At 36.2% G+C, this 21,443-nt stretch overlaps 1 protein-coding gene across 34 annotated transcripts in view; it reads left to right on the top strand.

Annotated features, from left to right (window-relative positions):
- HELZ (helicase with zinc finger) overlaps positions 1-21,443 on the top strand; it is a 177,060-nt gene that overhangs the window by 76,795 nt on the left and 78,822 nt on the right. For 18 of the 34 annotated variants that reach the window (XM_070560207.1, XM_070560221.1, XM_070560222.1 and 15 more), the window contains 6 exons: positions 5,430-5,609; positions 6,148-6,252; positions 11,863-12,041; positions 15,091-15,209; positions 16,868-17,013; positions 18,299-18,446. In XM_070560207.1, the coding sequence (XP_070416308.1) occupies positions 5,430-5,609; positions 6,148-6,252; positions 11,863-12,041; positions 15,091-15,209; positions 16,868-17,013; positions 18,299-18,446 (877 nt within the window). The remainder of the gene's footprint in view (positions 1-5,429; positions 5,610-6,147; positions 6,253-11,862; positions 12,042-15,090; positions 15,210-16,867; positions 17,014-18,298; positions 18,447-21,443) is intronic. The other 16 variants (XM_070560226.1, XM_070560214.1, XM_070560230.1 and 13 more) reach the window with 1 other exon arrangement.

Here is a 21,443-nt window from a genome sequence, read left to right as displayed (position 1 = left end):
TCACTGATATGCAGATAGAGTCTGAGCAGCGTAACACAAAACTGTTTATTACCTGGTCTCATTTACAGTGCTTTCCAATAGTACCTTTTTATGTTTCTTTGACTTTTTTCAACTCGACACCCCCTTTCTCCCTCTAAATCCCCATGGTCTAGTTATATTGAATTACCTTGAAGTTTGCTTCATTTGCTCTACACTTATTTGCTTCCTTGTCTTTTTTTTTTTTGTTAAGGTTATGATAGTTAACAACCTTGTGAAATATTAGCCATGTTGTAGGTACACCACTTCACCCCTAGTGCCCTCCCCCCAGCCCCCTTTCCCCTGGCAACCACCGATCAGTTCTCTTTGTCCATAGGTTAACTACCACATATGAGTGGAGTCATACAGAGTTCGTCTTTCTCTGTCTGGCTTATTTCACTCAACATAATACCCTCAAGGTCTATCCATGTTGTTGTGAATGGGACGACTTTGTCCTCTTTTATGGCTGAGTAGTATTCCATTGTTATATATATACCATATCTTCTTTATCCAATCATCAGTTGCTGGGCACTTAGGTTGGTTCCATGACTTGGCTGTTGTGAATAATGCTGGGATGAACATAGGGGTGCATGGGACTTTTGGAATTGCTGATTTCAGGTTCTTAGGATGGCTGGGTCATAAGGTATTTCTATTCTTAACTTTTTGAGGAATCTCCATAGTGTTTCCATAGTGGCTGCACCAGTTTGCATTCCCACCAACCCTGTATGAGGGTTCCTTTTTCTCCACAGCCTCTCCAACATTTGTCACTCTTGGTTTTGGATATTTTTGCCATTCTAACAGGTGTAAGGTGATATCTTAGTGTAGTTTTGATTTGCATTTCCCGGATGATTAGTGATGATGAGCATCTTTTCCTGTGTCTATTGGCCATACTTATATCTTCTTTGGAGAAGTGTCTGTTCATGTCCTCTGCCCATTTTTTGATCGGGTTGTTTGTTTTTTTGTTGTTAAGCTGTGTGAGTTCTTTGTGTATTATGGAGATTAACCCTTTATCGGATAAGTAGCTTGTAAATATTTTTTCCCAATTAGTGGGTTGTTTTTTTGTTTCAATCCTGGTTTCCCTTGCCTTGAAGAAGCTCTTTAGTCTGATGAAGTCCCATTTGTTTATTCTTTCTGTTGTTTCCCTCATGTGAGGGGTTATGGTGTCTGAAAAGATTCTTTTGAAGCTGATGTCAAAGAGTGTACTGCTGATATTCTCTAAATCCCCATGCTCTAGTCATATTGAATTACCTTGAAGTTTGCTTCATTTGCTCTACACTTATTTGCTTCCTTGTCTTCTAAAAAATTCTTAAAATTGTGGTAAAATTTACATAATGTGAAACTTACTGTCTTAAACATTTTTAAGTGTACAGTTTAGTAGTGTGAAATGTGTTCACATTGTTGTGCAGTTAATCTCCAGAACTTTTTCATCTTGCAAAACTGAAACTTTATACCCATTAAACTCCACATTTCCCGCTCCCTCAGCCCTGTCTTCGTATCTGTGATTTTCTCAACCCCGAGATAATCTTTGCCCAGTATTGATCTATTGAAGATCTACCTGTCCTTTAAGATTTAGTCTAGCTCGAGTACTCTCTGCTTCAAGCAGATGAACCTAACCCTTCCATTTCATTATTTCAACAAATATTTATTGATGCCTATGTGCCAGGTTCTGTCAGTTTTGTGCTTTCAAGCATAATGTCTTTCAGATTAATTTTTGTCAGTTCTATACATTTCTACTATTCTCATTAGACCCTCAGCTTTTTAAAGTAAATCACCTTGTCTTGTTTATCTTTGACTCTCCAACAGGGCCTTGCACATTATTAATATATGACATTTAAATTAGTAAGAATTTCAAGTTTAAAGAAGAAAATTAGGGTTTCAAATATGAGGCCATACCAGTAAACTTTTAGGCATTTACTTGATATGCTCACTTCAGAAAATTATATTATATATGACAGTATATTCAGATACTACTGATTGCAAGTGTTAACTGCAAAAGTAACTAAGAAAATGTCAAGTAGCAGAAAACTTTGAAACAGGAGGAGATTTCTTAGCACTATAATTTAAACAGTAATTAAAATGTACCTGGGTCTACGAACATAGTGAGAAACTGTTAGCCATTTAAAATCCTTTCTGGACTAAGGTGGAATATAGATAGATAAATGCAGTTGAAAAATTATTCTTGAGTATGTAGCTTATAAATTAATTATAATAATGCATCAGACCATGGGAAAAAAAGAACTTTCAATTAATTTGGTTCAGGGAATAAAATAACTTATTCAGAGTAAACTTGAGGAGACTTTATTTATTTTTTATTTTTTTTAATTTTTTTAATGATTTTTAAATTTTTCCTTTTTCTCCCAAAGACCCCTGGTACATAATTGTGTATTTTTAGTTGTGGATCCTTCTAGTTGTGGCATGTGGGATGCTGCCTCAGCATGGCTTGATGAGCCGTGCCATGTCTGCGCCCAGGATTCGAACTGGCCAAACCCTGGGCTGCCGAAGCAGAGCGCAAGAACTTAACCACTCGGCTATGGGGCTGGCCCCTATATTGTTTTAAATTGTGAAAATCAGAGATGAGTCTTATCAGCATGTATATTGTAAATATTCTTCCCTTTGTTAAGCAGGTGGTACAATAAATAAAGACAATTCGTTTTTACTCGTTGGCTTTCTATAAATGTTCGTTATTCGTGACCAGGAACTGTAGAGATGACCGAGACGGATAAGTTTCTGATCTGCTCTGAAGCATTTATTTATACTGAAACAAATGATAAGTAAAATGGGCTATGTAAATAAAATAGAGATATTGACATATTTTAGAATTATGCATGTAAATCTGTCATTAATCTCTTAGATTTATACTTATATATATAATCTAATATCTGTCTCATTCATAAGTTCATTAAAGTCTCCAAATTTGAAAGATTAGAGGGTGTTTTTAAAACATTTTTTTTGTTTTTTGAAAATGTGTACTGATCAAGTAATAGCCCATTTTTCTGAAACCCTCAGAAAATAGTCTAGAACCCAACATTAATTGAGCACTTAGTGCTCAATTATTTTTGTAAACAGCTTGCATGCATTATCTCATTTGATTTTAGAATAACCATTTAATGCAAGTATCATTATCTCCATGTACAGATAAAGGAATCGTTGGGGTCAGGTAGCGTAGAATCATAGTGGTCAGGTATAGATGCAAATAACAGTTTGCTGTGGCTTAAATAAGTAGAGGTAACCCAGAAGTAGGTGGTCCAGGGCTGGTGCAGGGGCTCAGCAGTGCCGTCAAGTACCAACATCTCCCTATCCTCTCTGCTTTGTAGAGCATATTGGTTTTCTGTTTTCTTTTACTTTTTTTTTTTTTAGGAAGATTAGCCCTGAGCTAATGTCTGCCACCAATCCTCCTCTTTTTTGTGGAGGAAGACTGGCCCTGAGCTAACATCCGTGCCCATATGTGGGACGCCTCCCACAGCATGGCTTGACAAGCGGTGTGTAGGTCTGCACCCGGGATCTGAACCGGTGAACCCTGGGGCGCCACAGTGGAACATGTGAACTTAACCGCTGCGCCACCAGGCTGGCCTCCCCCTTTTTTTGTTTTTTAATCCCCTCTTCTCCCTAACGCCCCTCAGTACATAGTTATATATTCTAGTTGTAGGTCCTTCTGGCTGTGCTACGTGGGACGCCATCTCAGCATGGCTTGATGAGTGGTGTTAGGTCCGTACCCAGGATCCGAACCGGTGGAACCCTGGGCTGCTGGAGTGGAGCGTGTGAACTTAACCAGTCGGCCATGGGGCCAGCCCCATATTGGTTTTCTTCTTGATGGCCTGTTGTCTCATGATTATAAGATAGCTGTTGCAGCTTTATTTACTACAAGCTCATTCCAGCCAGACGAAGGACAAAGGTCAAGGAGCAAGAAGGGCTTTCTTCTAGGGAGGGTTTGTTTTTGTTTTATTGGATATAGAAGCCCTTCTGAGGGACTTCTTCCTGCATCTCATTGACTAGAATTGTATCTCCAGCTGAGGAGGCTGAGAAATGGAGTATTACAGCTGTCTAGGCTCAAAAATAGAGGAAGGCAGAGAAGGGTGCTGTGGATGCTTTTGGGGTAACCATTCCACAGTGTTGGCCACATATAATAGATCTGGACTTACATCACTGAAAGCAATTTCCTCATTTATAGAAGATGGAACATTGGCGAAGTGCTGGCAGAATTGTGAGTAAATATGCTGATTAATACTGAGGGACTCTTTGGAGTAAAATACTTGAGCTTTACTGAATGGCTTTCAGGAAAAGAAGTAATGGCATGTTTGTATGGCCAAAGTTTGTGTTCTAAGGTTTTACATTTTTTGGGAGAATTTTGTTTGTTTGAAATTATCATAATATAGCATTAGTTGTAATTTTTTAAAACTGAAAGTAGTAAGAAGGTTTCCATAAATAACTGGCTTCTGCTTTAAGTCGAGTGTAGCCTCCCAGAGTGGGGATTTTACCGTGTAAACTGTGTCCTAGTTCAGGATTATTTTCTAGGCACTTTGCAAATTTTCTGAGTCTCTTTACACTCCCGTCTTATTTTGGTTCACATCCCTATCATTTTTAACATAGTTGTTGTGATATTTAGTGTTTTAATTGTAGTTGTAAGAAAGAATGCTGTTGATTCTCCATTTGGTTTGATCCTTTTCAGCATCTGCCATCCATTTAAATCTTGGAAACATAGCCAAGTCATAGAAGGGAGGCTAGTAAGATCTCCTTACAGCAGCCATTTGTGCTGCCGTGACAGGTGTTCTCTACCCTAACAGATAGGACACATGTATATTATTTGTGTATGTGAAAATATCAGAAAACGCTTCATATCGTTTGGCCTTTAAAAATAACCTGCTATTCTGAATTAAGAACTTTGTAAAAGTTTGATATTTCTTAACCAGGGACATACAGGTTTTTTCTTTTTCCTTTGTTTTAAACTTTACTAAGAGATCTTTCAGTGGATTAGAATTTGAAAATCAGTTTGTTTCCCTTTTGCATTTATTTGCTATGCAAAGAAACTGCTACTTCATTATTACCAGAAAAAACTTTTCTAATGCTTTTATGTAACCGAGGGAAATTACATTTTTGAGACATTGCCATTACTATTTATAGGCTTGGCAGCAACTATACTAGAAGTGTGTGATGTCTTTAGGTTATTTATCAAAATCTTTTTGCAGTTGGAATAGGACAAGATAACTAAAGTGACTTTAGATCAACAGAAAAACACTCTACACCAACTCTGTTGGGTAATTTTCTGAAGAGTGGTTTTAGAATAAGCATTTGTTTTTATAGATGCTATGCTATTTCAGTAGTTTTAATGGTTCAGTGAAATTCAGGATACTGTGTCATGTTCTGTTTATTAATAAGATGCATGTGTTTGAAATAACTTAAATTTTTATTTTCTATAGACAGTGGGATGAACAGTTGGATCCTCGGCTAAATGCAAAACAGAAAGAGGCTGTTCTGGCCATTACAACGCCACTTTCAATACAGCTGCCTCCTGTTCTCATCATCGGACCCTATGGGACGGGCAAAACATTCACTCTAGCTCAGGCCGTCAAGCACATACTCCAGCAACAGGAGACCAGGTGAGATGGTGATGTGTGCGCTCTGATCTCATTGGTAGGGCACAACCTCTGTCCTTATTGTGAATACAAAATGAGGGCTAGCAAGACCATTTTTGTCCAGAAAATTAAAATTAATTTGATTAAAAAACAAAATTAGAAAAGAAAGAAAAAGACCCACACTCAAACCCCAAAGCACTGAAATTTGGATTCTGTTAAAACAGTGTTTTTAAAAATTGGCAATGTAGAGAATGATAGCTTTTAACTAGCCACCAAAACTCCAGGTCAGCTAAGGAATTGTGGTATATGTTAGAGCCAAGAGTTGGGTTTTTAAAAATTATTTTCTATGTTAGATTTAAAAATAATTTTGGGGAAGTTATTTCCTTTACAGCTTAAATAGTAATATGATTTTCTAAAAGCATCATTGAATAATATGTTAGAGGTTACTGAGTAGGTTGAGGAAAATGTGTAATATTAAGATGGCCACTGCTTTTTTTTGGTATTATATTGCTTGAATAGTTTTGTGTTTTATCATTCTTTTTATTTGCACCATTTATTTCAGCAGGATTCTCATTTGCACCCATTCTAATAGTGCTGCTGATCTCTACATAAAGGATTATTTACATCCATATGTAGAAGCAGGCAATCCCCAGGCAAGACCTCTCAGGTATTTTTTAAGGCTTATTATGTATCTGTATCATACTTTATTATTCTTAAGAAAAGGTGTCTGTAAAGATTTTAGTAACTTTGAGAAAACCAAAATCTTTAACTGTGCATTGGCTTTTGGAGGTTATACCTTTTGAAGAAACCATTTAAATTAAGGAAAAATTTTAAAATGTTTGACCATTCATTTCTTAAACATTAAGTAAAAAGAAAGACATCCTTTTTTAAGTTTTGTATGTAAAAATGTTGTTACAACCTGAGTCGATTTTGATGTGTACCCCTAAAAGCTACTATGATGAAATAATATAAATATTGTTAAATCAAACAATTCAAATTCTAGCATATTTTGCATGGCAGAATAGTCATGCAGAGATAGTTCTTTATGGAAGTAAAATTTGACTGTGATCATGCAGGTGATTTCATAGAAGTTACACATTAGAGAAGCAGGAAATAGTCAAGTGATTTCTGCAACAAAATGTAATTGACTGGTATTTACAACTTTTTGCTATCATTTAAGAAACAGTGTTAAAGAAAATTTTAGATTGATATCGAAAGATCCTCTGAGTATATATGAAATGTATTTAAATACAGGATTGTGGGGGAATAAAATCCTTTTCTTCAGAAAACAATAAAGAATCATTAAATGGTTATACCATTTGCTTTCATTGTTATATGAATTAGTGTTTAGTTTTGCCATTTTACAACTAATATGCCATACCCTATGTTGTTCAAATACAATTATTATTTACAAATTAATTTCTAACCACAGTTTTGAATCACAGTTCGCTAACTTTTTATTTCTGGTTAAGCCTAGGCATGGAAAAATGAGATTATTCTGTTTAATTGTTTAATAACCATAACCCAAGCCATTTGAGTGATTTTACAATTGCATTAAAAAGGACAAAAGAGAAAAAAGTGGCATGACCTGTTGACACAGGTTTTTATGCCATACTTTGTTTTCACTCTGGAAGGCAAATTAGAACAGAAATAATTATTTTAAGTAGCATCCAGTTGTGTTTAATAAGAAAATATGACATGTATGCAATCACTATAAATGAAAAACGTGTTTACCAATGGATAAATTCATCTATAACTGGTTTGCTTCAGATTCTAATCTTTTTTAGCTCAGTAGTGCAAATTGAGAGGCTAGTAGCATTTTTGCTTTTGAGTATTCTTACTTTCATGGAGATGTTTGTTGTGTTTGCTTTTGTTGTTGGTAGAGCGTGTGTATGAGTGTTTGTGTTCATGTGGCTGAGTGTTGTGTAGGAACCGTGTCAGTCTCAGTCCTCACGGTGTACGTGACTTGGAAACAGTGGAGTAAAGGCCCCTCAAATCCTGGTCAGACTAGCATAGGTCATTTGACATTTGGGGCAGTAAAGCCATTGCTGATAAACATTAAAACCCATAATTTGGCTAGCATTATGTTTAGCTTTTCCCATGTAAAATTTTGTTTTGGGGGTTATAACCCAACATATAGTACATCTAAATATGTGGAATAAGAAGTTATCTCTGTAGTTGTAGTGTCCCAGATATAAAAATTTGCCCTCTAGCAGAAAATCTCACCTCTCTGCCAGTCTCAAGAGTGGTTCAGTCAAAGATGGAAAAATATTTAAATATGTTTAAATACAAATTTCATGTTATTTCACTTAGTAAATGGAATAAAATAAGAAAAGCTTTGACTTCCCCAAATATTTTCTTTATGTGGCCCTGCATTTTCACCACAGTTTTTCTCTTTGGGAAAAGTGTTAACTTGCGAATATGTTTTCTAGGAGGATTAATGCATTGATATGCCAGGATTTATTAGCACCATTTATTATTGCATTAGCTCAGATGAATTTATAATTTTCCTAAAGGACAACAAACATGAGAGGTATGGGAAATAGAATAGAGCAAATTAGAATGGCTGAATACTCTGGGGAGATCAGTTTTATCTGGATTGTCCCAGGATGCAGGGGAAAGAACACAAGAGGGCACTAAGTGTCCATATATGACCATGAAGATGTGATGTCTCTGTGGAGTAAGAGTGATGAAGACTTTTACTTCTTCACAGTATAGTTTAGAGTGGGCCCTGGTAAATGTGATGAAGTGTGAAAATAGTCACTAAACATTAAATAGTTATTACAGTAAGTATGCACACTTGTGGTTAAAATGTTTAAAATTCAATTAGTTGCCAGGAGTTGATCTTAAAATATTTGGAGATGGAGGTTTGAGAAACCATTTTAGATTATATTTAGTTTTAGTTTTTACCTTTTACTCCATTAGAATCAGAAGATTTTAAAATGGAGTAGGGAAGAAAATAGTTTCTTTCTGTGTATAGTTCTGAAGATCAGTTTCTGCCTCTGGCAAAGTTATCTCTTAGCAGATAGAGGTTATCTATGGAGAAAGTGTGCCTTTACTGCTTTCTGGGCAAAGAGAAGGTATTTATTGTTTTATATAGGCCTTTAAAGAAACAAATTTTCTTCTGGGATCAGATCTTTCTGATTCTGTAGTATCTTAAGTAATAACATTTTGAGGGGGTGTTTATTGCATGTGAATTCAATACATGAATAAAATTTCAGTGAATTAAAATGGTATACTACCAGATAAAGTCCTATTTTAAGTGTCATCATAATTTGTGTGGGATATATGAATGGTTTGTTTCTAGAAATGCGTAAATTAGTTGGTGTCACATACAGTTTATACAATGAGCTTGAAAGTGTCGCTTGTCAGTATCAATTTTCCAATTTTGAAAAATATTGTTGGGTGTGTTTTAAGTAATTTTATAGACAATGTCTACCTTAAATGTTGCACAGAATGAAAATACGGAGAAAATATTGAAATCTTTTTGAAGTCAGCACTAGAATATTATACTTTTAAGGAAATAGGTCTAATGATCAGACTGTATTTAACTAGCTTCAACTAGGTAACTACAAAAAAGTCAGCAGTGAGACTTAGAACCTCAATTTCTATTTTTTCTTTGAGGAAGAAGCAGTGCTCAAAGTTAGATTTGATGAGTAATTTGAAAAACCATTTTTTCAATTTTACAGTGAAATGTTCATTTAAGAAAATCTGGAGAATATAGAGAAGCACAAAGAAGAAAATAAGAATTTTCTATAATCTCACCAGCCAGAGATAAACATGGCTAACATTTTAAAGTTTAATTTCTAGTAATTTATATGCTTAAATACACATACTTTAGTTAATATTAGTGGAATCATAATTTGGAAATGTTTTGTTTCAGATAGTTTGTAAGATGAGATTTTCCATATATTTAAAAGTAAATTCTGCTTTGCTGAATTAAAATGTGTTGTTTAAGATTTTTACATCTTTGAGAAGTGATATTGGTTACTTTCACCAAGTTTATTGTCCTTCCTATCATAGTGATGTTTTAAAGATGCATTTCTTTAGTTTCCTCTGTTATAGTTTATATTTAGGGACATTTATTAAATATGTTTTTTTTCTTTGCTTAAAAAAAGACAATAACCATTTTAAGTGTTTCCTGGAGGGCTAGAACACATTTTAGAAGATCATGAGATTAGTTTTTGTCTATATTACATTTGAGCTGCCTTTGAAACATTCTGGAGGAGACAGATGTCAAATAAACAGTTGGTTATGTATCCTGGAGCTCAGAGGTGAGGTCTTGGCTGGGGAGAGAAAAACATATGAGTCATTAGGGTAGTGGGGTAATTGAAGCCATGAGCCTGGATGAGATTGTCAGGCGAGAGAACAGAGCTTGAAAAGAGGAGAGAGCTGAAGATTAAGCCTTGAGGAACCCTAACTTTGAGAGGTGAAAGGAAATCAGGGAAAGGTTGAGTCAGGGAAAGGTTGAGTCATGGAAGCTGAGGGAAGAGAGTGTTTCAAGGAGGGAGCCACCATAGAATTGTTGCTGCTTATGAGTCAAGTAACTTGATAGGCCTGGAGAATGTCCAAACAATGTAGTGACAAGGCAGTTTATGTCCCTTGATTGCACCCCCCACCACACTCTCCTGAGTTCATATTTTGTTGACTGTTGCTTCCCAGTCTCCTTTACTGTATCCGTCTCCTTTTCCCAGGCTTTAAACTTCGGAGTGGTCCATTGATCATTCTTCCAACCATTTTCTTTTTTATCTCCACTTAGTTTCCAGGTGATCTCATGTGGTCTCAAAGCTTAAGTGTTATCCCAATTGTATATTTCTTGTCCCAGGCATCCTCCTGAACTCCAAACTTATATATCCCCCTGCTTACTGCACATCTCCTACTGAATATGTCCAAAACTGAATTTCTCAGTTCCTACCCCAAATCTGTTCCTTCCTTTCACCACCTTTGTAAACACCAACCACTGCCGTTCATTCCGTTTGAAAGGCGTGGAATCATCTTTTCTCTTAAACTCCACACCTATCTAGTTCATCAGTAAATCCGGTTAGGATTACTCTCAAAATTATAGTGAATCTGACCATTTTCACATCTCTGCTGTTAACCACCCTAGTCCAAGCTATCATCTTTCCTTGTCCAGACCCTTACCACAACCTCCTTACTGGTCTCGCTGCTTCTGTTACCTGCCTCTGTCCTAGTCAGTGATGTGTTGGAGCCGGCTTGTACTGGTTTGTGAGAGCCAATCATGTGAATGTCTTCCCAAGTTCATGTTCAGTGACATCATGTTGGTAGCTTGAAATTGGCCATGGCAGTGGTAGGTTTTATACCACAGACATCAGCACATACTACAAATCAGCCACCCCCGCCCCCCAAAAGCTAGTTGTTCAGCATTTACCAGCACACCACTGTCCAAACCCTCTTCCCCCTAAACTGTGTATCCTGTGCAGAGAAACAGAGGGGCCCTTTAACAACTTAAGTCAGTCATGTGACTGCCCGGTCAGAACTCTAATAGCTTTCCATTAAAATCAGAGTAAATCTAAAGCCTTTATGAAAGCTTGCAAGCCATGTGATTTGCCTCTGTGCTGGATCATAGTAGACACCCAATAGATCTTTGTTAGGTGGGTCCATTAGAGATGGTGGGTGGGTGGGTGGATGGATAGATGAGTTGTTTCTGTACCATCTTAGTAATCTATTGTATGAGGCCTATTAGTATTTTACTTTTGCAGCTGGTGGAAGAATGCTCTTTCTTAAGATTTTCTGATTGTCCAAAATTTAAATTTATTTTTAAATTTCCAGAACTTTAGATAGAGGTCTATTTAAATATAGTTATAAGTGAAATGCAAGTAACTTTTAAATTTATGTTGTAAGTATACAATTCACTATTTTTTTATTAGCATAGAAAATTAAATATGAGTTAAGTATATTTTTGTAAGAATATTCTAGAAAAGAAAATTCCCAAATGGGAATGTTTGGAACTTAAAAAACTGTAATGCTTATGAAACTGTTTGTATGTAATTCTGTTGTAAGATTAATCTGAATACTTAAAAATAATTAGATATTTATTTTATGGTAGAACATGTGCTTTCTGCTTGAATCTTCTTTTGGTCGGGGGAAGTCACAGTTTTGTGTTAAATTCTAAATCCAGAAGAGTTAACAGTTATCAGATTTGTTTGTTAATTTCCAGATATTGTAGTCTTAAAATAATAATGTCAGTATTTTGATAATCAGATAACTGGTAAGATGTTAATAAATATAAATAGGAAATATTGTCTTCTTTTTCTAGGGTATATTTCAGAAATCGCTGGGTAAAGACTGTCCACCCAGTTGTGCATCAGTACTGTTTGATCTCAAGCGCACATTCCACCTTTCAGATGCCACAGAAAGAAGATATTCTTAAACATCGAGTGGTTGTTGTTACATTGAATACTTCCCAGTACCTCTGTCAGTTGGACCTTGAACCTGGTATGCTGATTCAAGACACAGATTGGGTGTCTCTGTATGTGTAGGGTTTCTCCATTCAATTAGACCAGGGCTTGACAAGCTACACAGCCTGGGGGCCAAATCTGACTTACTGTCTCTGTTTTTGTAAGTACAGTTTTGTTGAATGAAGACAGCCATGCCCACTTACGTACCTGTTTATTATCTGTGGATGCTTCCGTGCCACAGCAGCTGAGTTAAGTAGCTGCAACAGAGATTGTATCGCCAACAAATCCTAAAATATGTACTGTTTGGCCCTTTATAGAAAACAATCTGTCAATGCCTAGTTTAGACATTTTACTGACTGCTATTCTGTTTGTTCTGTAATTGATCAGATGCTAATTACTTACTGTTGAGCCTATGAAAAATGCAAATTTGGACACTTGTTTTTTACAGTTTTCTCAAGTTTTTGTTTTAAAATACTTTTGTGTTATATAGTTCAGAGACAACAATTATGATAGGTTTTTTTAATAACATAGTATTAAGATTATTACATTTAAGTAGAGGTACTATGTAAAATGAAACCAATATTATATGAAATACAGATAGAAGTTGACAAGAAGTTCTGATAAATATGGCAGAACTTAACCATCAAAAAGTGGTAACACTTTAAGGTAGTTTCTTTGGAAGAATATTCATTTATTACTGCCATATTATGCTTGTTGACATTGCTCAAAACTTTTTTGCTTTCTCCTTTTGGAATTGCTTTCTGAGCCAGTGACAGATTCTTTTGAGTCCCTGGAAGATAGAGACTGTTCTCTTCACCACGCATTTCTGGCACCTGGCCCAGATTATAGACACCTGGAGGCCCTTGATAAACCTCTGTCTTAAAATGAATGAATGGTGGCCAAACTTTCTTTTTTGAGGGTAGATTTAATTTTAGAAAAGCTTCAAAATCTTTCAGAGGCATGTCTGGTAAATAAGGTAGGCGACCAAACTCAGCAATACCATTAGGGGGAGAAAAAAAGAGAGATATGCCTCTCATGTAATGAGACTTATTTTCTTGTGCGTGCAGCTCATAGCTGGCTGGTGAGGGCAGTTACAAAAGCAGAATTTCAAAAATGTTTTGAACAGTGGCTGCATCATTGGAATGAGTTATATTTCCTCCCAACTGACTTCTTTGAATGGAACAACACTTATTTGAAATGTAAATTTTGGTATGTTTATTTAACAGTCAGTCTCATTACTTTATGATTATACTCTGCCTATGTGCCACACAGATTAAATACCCAAACATTCTAAACAGTGTGGTTTTGTGAGAAAGAGTAAAGAATGGCTTTGAAGAGCAAGAGTGTAGAAGAATACTTGTTGGAAGTCAACTGTCTATTTTGTTCTGGGTGTTTTTTATACTTTATTTCGTTTAATTCTCCTATCAGCCCTTTGGAGGGTTAGTTTGCAGATAAGAAAACCAGGGCTCAGGCTAAATCAGTTCGGTTAATTCAGGTTCCCTTTACTAGTAAGCAATAACTATAACAATTTTACAACTTATCCAGTTCCTGATTCAAGCCTAGCTCTATTTAATTAGAATGTTATCTAATGAAAGTAATAGTTTTTCAGTAGTCTCAGTTTTTTCCAATTTGATTCTGTGTTTATATAGTCATCTTCCTTAATTAGTCTTATAGGACAAAAAGCACAAATTCTCTCCAACAGAGAGAAAAATGCATGTGTCTATATTATGCTTGGACCACTGTTGGTAAACAGGTAACAGTTACTGATACTTATACTGTCAACCGTAGCCATTTGTTTGAATGGATAGTGATGATGATGATGGTTATTAGTGCAAGTCAGTAAGATTTAGAAAGTTCCCAACCTAAAAACAAGTAGCATTAGAAAGTAAAATCTGTAAAAACAGATTGTGTGGAACTTGTTGATATTCATAGGAATTAGAAGTTTGGTCCTATTTAGAAATTGGGCCAACTCGCAGGAAGCTGATTAATCCAGAGAGTTTTATAACTTGTCTCTCTGTTGAGAAAGGACTTTGTGTTCTTTGCTATGCTGGTAACAAGAGGGCCCACTTCTTCCGTCCATGGTGAGCTGGCAGTAGGGGGCAGCTTTTTCCTGCTCCACATTGAGATAGCAAGAAGAGGTTTGCCTCTGTCCCACCTTTTAGGGGCAGAGGAACTTTTTCCTCCCTTCTGTACACAAATTCCTGTGCCCCAGTGTGAGTGGCAGCAGCAACCAAGACGTTGGCTGCCTCCTACTGTAGGTGTTTGCATCTGGGGACATTTGATAATGTACATTTTTGACATTTGTTATCACTTTTTTTGCAGACTGGTGATTTTTTTTCAGCCAGCGTGGGATCTTAGATTAAAAAATTGTCTGTCTGTACACACCCCACCACACACACACACCCCCCACACATAATAAACGTAAATATTCAAATTAGTGAATTTGCTAAGAGATAACCTTTGTTTTCAGTCAAAGCTGGATTATAACTTTCTCCTTTATATCAGATGTTGGGTATGATTTAAAAAAATTTTAATGTCTAATATGCATGTTTAGGCTAAAGATACTTATAAACTGCCATTGTTTTATTTTTGGTGTTTCACCAAATAAATAATGAAAGGACTTTTGGCCTACCCAATGTTTAGTTGCCAGCCCTTTTTTTTGGTGAAAAGCCACTATCTTGTACTTTTAAAATCTTTTTTATATATGCTGATCCAACTGTTAATCTTCGGGCCCTTAGTACCAGATGTCATTTATATATTGATTATTGAGTAAAATAGTTATTCCTTTTAACCTCTATTTTTTATTTATTTAATTTATTTTTTGCTGAGGAAGATTCACCCTGAGCTAACATCTGTGCCCGTCTTCCTCTATTTTGTATGTGGTTTGCTGCTGCAGCATGGCCACTGACAAGTTAACTTCTATTTTTTAAATAATGATTTAAATTGACAATTTTCTCATTTGAGGATTGGCATTACAAATATTCACAACTCTTAATTAGCACACTAACTCTTTGAAAAGAAAACGTCTACTCTTAGCTTTATTGCTGCTGTAATATGCATGACTGTGTTTCCACTGTACTTTGCAGGGTTTTTTACACACATTTTATTGGATGAAGCTGCCCAGGCCATGGAGTGTGAAACCATTATGCCTCTAGCATTAGCAACTAAAAGCACTCGGATTGTCTTGGCTGGTGACCACATGCAGGTAAGTGCCCTCTGAGTCATCATATTGAAAGGAACTTTTAATTCTGTCTTGATGTTTAATATTCTATTTTCTGAAACATCCTATGAAATCTTAAAAAAAAAACCCCATGTATTACAGTTTAAGTACTTTAAGTATTTCTGTACTAATAGTGAAAAATATTGGTGTTTCTGAAGGAAAATTACTATCCCGCCACTTTTTTTTTCTTTGGATGGAGAGTAGAATCAATGAGTCTATCAGTGTTATAATTTTCGTTTTGTTAATTTTGAAGTTCAGTTCTCTATAGTATGAATATTTGATTCTTACTTTTCTTTTTTTTGTACTGAAGAAGATTTGGCCTGAACTAACATCCATTGCCAATCTTCCTCTTTTTGCTTGAGGAAGATTTGTCCTGAGCTAACATCTATGCCAGTCTTCCTCTGTTTTGTATGTGGGTTATCACCACAGCATGGCTGCTGATGAGCAATGTAGATCCCCACCTGGGAACCAAACCCGGGCCGCCAAAGTGGAGTGCGCTGAACTTAACCATTAGGCCAGCCCTGATTCTTACTTTTCTTTATAAAATAAATTTGTTATCCTTCCTACAGTTCCCCAATTCCTGTCCCCAATGTTTGTTTTCCTGAAGAGAGTTAGTTTTTCACTGTCATAGGAAATAAAGTGCTTAATTAAAACTAACAGTCAAAAATCTCAACATGTCTGATTTTATGTATTTGAATACCTACATATGAAAGAGAAATACAGTTTTTCTATTAAAATATCTATTTTAGAAAGTTGCAATTTGAGGTTCTTTCTCTTCTGCCACAGTTGATTAAGATTGAACCTGTAGTACTGTAGTTGTCACGATATCCAGGAAAGAGTTGAATGTAGAAGAATAAATTCTGTTTTTGTTTCATTTCCAAAAAGAGTTTAATTTTGTTCTTTTGCAATCAACTTATAATCAGAATGGCTCCTTATATTTTATGAAATAAAGGGATTATTTTGCTAATTATTAAAAATAAATCTTGTGTCTGGCCCGGTGGCATGGTGGTTGGGTTCACACATTTTGCTTTGGTGGCCCAGGGTTTGTGGGTTTGGATCCTAGGCGTGGACCTACACACCGCTTATCACGCCATGCTTTAGCGGCGTCCCACATACAGGATGGAGAAAGATTTTCAGAGATATTGGCTCAGCAACAGTCTTCCTCAAGCAAAAAGGAGAGGATTGGCAACAGATGTTAGCTCAGGGCCAGTCTTCCTCACCAAAAAAAGAAAAAATAAATAAAAATAAAAAAGTAAATTTTTTAGTCATAGACTATATCCTACTGGCTCATCATTTTAAATAATTGATAAATTTTGGAAATAACTGATTGGCTCCTCAGTGGTGCAATGGGTTTCTGAAGTAGTAGCTATCATGTTGGAGGAGTCCTTTACTAACCTCTGTGTAGAAACTGTAGGTTAGTGTTGGTATACTGAAATGAAAACTTTGAAATTTTAGCCTGGATCTTTATAAGTAGTAGAATTGTTCATAGAAAATGTTTTTGATTCTGCTTGTTCCAGCATTCAGCTTGTCAAGGTTTAGTACAATCAGAAGTTTCAACATAGTGGATTTTTTTATAAGTAGGTTAAAAAAATACAATTTGTATATTTTTAGTTAAATTTTCTCTGTATGTTTGTCTGTTACAGCTCAGTCCTTTTGTTTACAGCGAGTTTGCCAGGGAGAGAAACCTTCACGTTTCATTACTTGATCGACTTTATGAGCATTACCCTGCCGAGTTTCCATGTAGGATCCTCCTCTGTGAGAACTACCGCTCCCATGAAGCTATCATCAAGTAGGCATGAACTGCCCTCTCTGTGTCACACTGCCTGTGGTCTGGGGGGAGGGAACTCAGCACGGCACTGTTACTAGGGACAGATTGCTCCCAACGGACTTATATGGTGTCCCTAGTGTTGTAAATCATGTTTAATTTTATGTCTGTAAAAGAACACTTCAAAAGTCAGAGCTGTAATTTTTCACAAATAGGGCAATTCTGGGAACTAAAACTTTAGGTTCTACTAGCTATGACATATTTTCCAGTGACTAAATATATAATATATATGTAAAACTACATGGTGTAATAAGCAAATATATTAACAAACCACATAATGGTTTGCTTATATGTGTCTGGCTCTGTTCTGCAAGCAATCTGTTTTAAAAGAAAGGAAGAGAGGGAGGAAAGAAGGAAAAACATGAAACTTAGTAGTAAAGTTTTTTAAAGTTTCCATTAAATATAGTATGCATCTATAAAAGTAAAAATATCATAAGTGACAGCTCAATGAACAGTCACAAAGCAAACACACCCATGGAACTGGCATGCAGACCGAGAAACAGAGCATGAGCAGCACTCTGGAAAGCCCCCTGTGCTCCTTTCCAGTCACTGCCCCCACCAAAAAGTTTTCTTCAAGTTTAGTATAATTTAGTAATATTGATTATGTTGGTCATGTGAAAACCATTTTTAGGTTTCTGTGAAAGCAATAGGATAGATATAAAAATAAATTTAGATTTATCTATGGCTTTTTATCAATATGTCAAAATGTGATTTCTGTTTTCTTATTGCTAGTCATTTGCTGCAGTCAATGATGAATCAAGTACTAGATAGCATCTTCATCAGTAAAGAATGTCCACTTTACAGTTGAAGACTTGAATGTCCTTCTATTGTGTGTATTGTTTCAATGTCTATATATCTTTGTATTTGCATATATAAGTATGTGATCCACATAGATCAAAATATGTGTTAACCAAGAAAATATACTAGCTAGCACATTTCCTTGTAGACCAAGATTCTCATCTAATATTGACCTATCATGGTTTCTTCCTTTTCTTTGTATATTCTGGCTTCATACCTTAACAAAATCAATCCATTTAGCAATGGTATACCAAGAGCCTACTCTGTTTTTATTGCTGTGGTTACCTTTGAAGAAAATCTTGGCCCTTTAGGCATTAGATGTTTGGATTAAAATTAGTCATGGACATTAAGCAACACTATTAGAATTGACTGATAATTTTTTTCCTTATAGATCAAAATATTTTTGATGATAGATTACTCTTTAATTACTTATTTTGGTCTTTTTCTGCAGTTACACCTCTGAGCTCTTCTATGAGGGCAAACTGATGGCCAGTGGAAAGCAACCAGCACACAAAGATTTCTACCCATTAACTTTCTTTACAGCACGAGGGGAAGATGTACAAGAGAAAAATAGCACAGCTTTTTATAATAATGCAGAGGTATCTTAGTTCTTTTGCAAATTGTTAACATTTTTGCAGTCATGTAGGCTGATCTTGTTGAGCATTTATTTAAAATTTTGGGTTGACATTTTATTGTGTGTTGGCCTCGTTTACATGAAAATAGTATGTAGAATTTATTCTTTCTTGTATAACATTGATTTGTTAAGATGAATCTCCCATGGGAAACAAAAACTGATTTATATTTTATCTTATGATAAAATACAAAATACATGATTTCATTTAAAAGATAGCTCAGTATTATTTTCATATAGATTATTGTTGTTAGCCGTCTAAAATGGACTATGATTACATTTTATAGTGCATACTCAAATGAATATCATTTTAAACGAGTAAGACTTGAATTGCAGACTCCTGTGCTCCAGAGAGATCACATAGACCCAGATGATGATGTTACTAAGCCATTATGTGCTACAACTTGTATGGTGGTTGTACAGTTTCTGACTTTTTAAGTTCAGAGAGAGTGTGGGTAGTATGAGGGGTCAACTCAGGCAGCAGACAAAATCCTGATGAAGTCTTTAGGGACCAGCAGGCCAGAGATCTTGGGCTTAGGTTCTGGCCATCACAGTGGAGTGGAGTTCTTTCTGGTCCTCAGGAAACCCAGAGGGCTGCTCATTAGGGGACTGGTTCTTGATCTGTGATCTTCATCTCTCTTCCTTCCCTTCAGTCCCATGCCGTACTCATTTATTTACAAAGAAATGGCTTTTATTATGTAACAGTAATTCATCTTTCCTTTTAAAAATTGACCAGAGGGCTGTAGTTAGAAGTCAGTACAAGAAAATCACCAGTACCCATTTGATAAAATCCTAGAAAATCTAAAGAAACTTGGCATTTTAGTTCGTCTGCATTTAATTTTAGGAAAAGGTAAATTTTTCTTTAAATGGTTGAAATATTGATAAATAATTCTAGGGTCTCCTTTATTACTTGTGCACTCAGATTGGAAACATCTGGCTTGGAGACGAGGAAACCAGCCATGGTAGAGACTAGAGTGCTGACAGGGAGGGCGAGCCTGAACTCCAGAAGGCTTGGTGGTCCTGCTGTGACACCAGGGGTCAGAGCTGAGCCCTCACTTTGATCCTGAGCAGGGTTGATGTTTGCCAGAGGCTCAGCTTCTTACCTTGGGCTACTTAATTCCTTCGTAGTGACGTGACGTATGTTCTAGGAAACCTACAAGCTATAGGATAAATAGGGTGCACCTTCCTGGATTGTCAGTTTTACTCAAAATTATTTTTTGGGAAAAATATTTTTCATATTAAAGAAACCCACAAAGATAAAATTTTTATGACCTTTAAATATTAAACATGTAACTCTAGAGGAATTTCAGGCCACTTTGAACTTCACCCCCAGAGCATGGTTGTTCATTTACTTTTTTCAGCCCCATGAGTTACTGCGGTCAAAATTGAGAGACACATTGCCCCAGGGGCTCTTTCTGCAAGGGTCAAACACTGATCCATGGTTCACTGCGGCTGATCCAGGGGTATGGATGTCCTCTGGGCTGGGAGTAGAGCTCTTGGGTTTGTAGGCAGGATTTTCCAAGTTTTGAATACCAGTGTGGGCATGTTTGGACAGTAAAATGTTTTTAGAAGTCTTGGGATTTTCTTGAGGGTATGTCATTTGAAAGTGAAACACAGAGCTGTTTTGTGTTCTAAAGCAAGCAGAGCAAGTGGCACCAGTTACATCAAAGGGGGAAGTGAGATTTCTTCTTTTATAAAGGTTCTGACTAAAATTTAGGGAGGACATTGTGAGATTTAAGAATGGTTTAGATTACATTATTATGAAAATAATATAGTCTCACACAGAGTTACAGTCACAAGGAACTTCAAACAGAGGATGAAATTAAAAGTTAAATTAAAGAACCTGGAGCTGCATGCTCATAGCATTTTTGCTGTGTATAATTGTCCTTTGTTGAGGGAACATTTAAAAAATTTTTTTCTTTTTATTAATGTTATGATAGATTACAACCTTGTGAGATTTCAGTTGTACATTTTTGTTAGTCATGTTGTGGGTACACCATCTCCCCCTCTGTGCCCTCCCCCCACCCCCCCTTTTCCCTGGTAACCACCGATCAGATCTCCTTGTCAATATACTAACTTCCACCTATGAGTGGAGTCATATAGAGTTCGTCTTTCTCTGACTGGCTTATTTTGCTTAACATAATACCCTCGAGGTCCATCCACGTTGTTGTGAATGGGCCAATTTTGTCTTTTTTTATGGCTGAGTAGTATTCCATTGTGTATATATACCACATCTTCTTTATCCAATCATCAGTTTCTGGGCATGTAGGCTGGTTCCACGTCTTGGCTATTGTAAATAATGCTGCGATGAACATAGGGGTGCAACGGACTCTTGAGATTTCTGATATCAGGTTCTTAGGATAGATACCCAGTAATGGGATGGCTGGGTCATAGGGTATTTCTATTTTTAACTTTTTGAGAAATCTCCATACTGTTTTCCATAGTGGCTGTACCAGTTTGCATTCCCACCAACAGTGTATGAGGGTTCCTTTTTCTCCACATCCTCTCCAACATTTGTCACTCTTGGTTTTGGATGTTTTTGCCAATCTAACGGGTGTAAGGTGATATCTTAGTGTAGTTTTGATTTGCATTTCCCTGGTGATTAGCGATGATGAACATTTTTTCATGTGTCTATTGGCCATATTCATATCTTCTTTTGAGAAATGTCTGTTCATGTCCTCTGCCCATTTTTTGATCGGGTTGTTTGTTTTTTTGTTGCTAATCAGTGTGAGTTCTTTGTATATTATGGAGATTAACCCTTTGTCAGATAAGTGGCTTGTAAATATTTTTTCCCAATTAGTGAGCTGTTTTTTTGTTTCAATCCTGTTTTCCCTTGCCTTGAAGAAGCTCTTTAGTCTGATGAAGTCCCATTTGTTTATTCTTTCTATTGTTTCCCTCAACTGAGGAGTTACAGTGTCCGAAAAGATTCTTTTGAAACTGATGTCAAAGAGTGTACTGCCTATAT

This window comes from Equus przewalskii, chromosome 10, assembly GCF_037783145.1.
Source record: "Equus przewalskii isolate Varuska chromosome 10, EquPr2, whole genome shotgun sequence".
Taxonomy (NCBI): Eukaryota; Metazoa; Chordata; class Mammalia; order Perissodactyla; family Equidae; genus Equus; species Equus przewalskii.
This window is presented reverse-complemented; position numbering and strand designations above follow the sequence as displayed.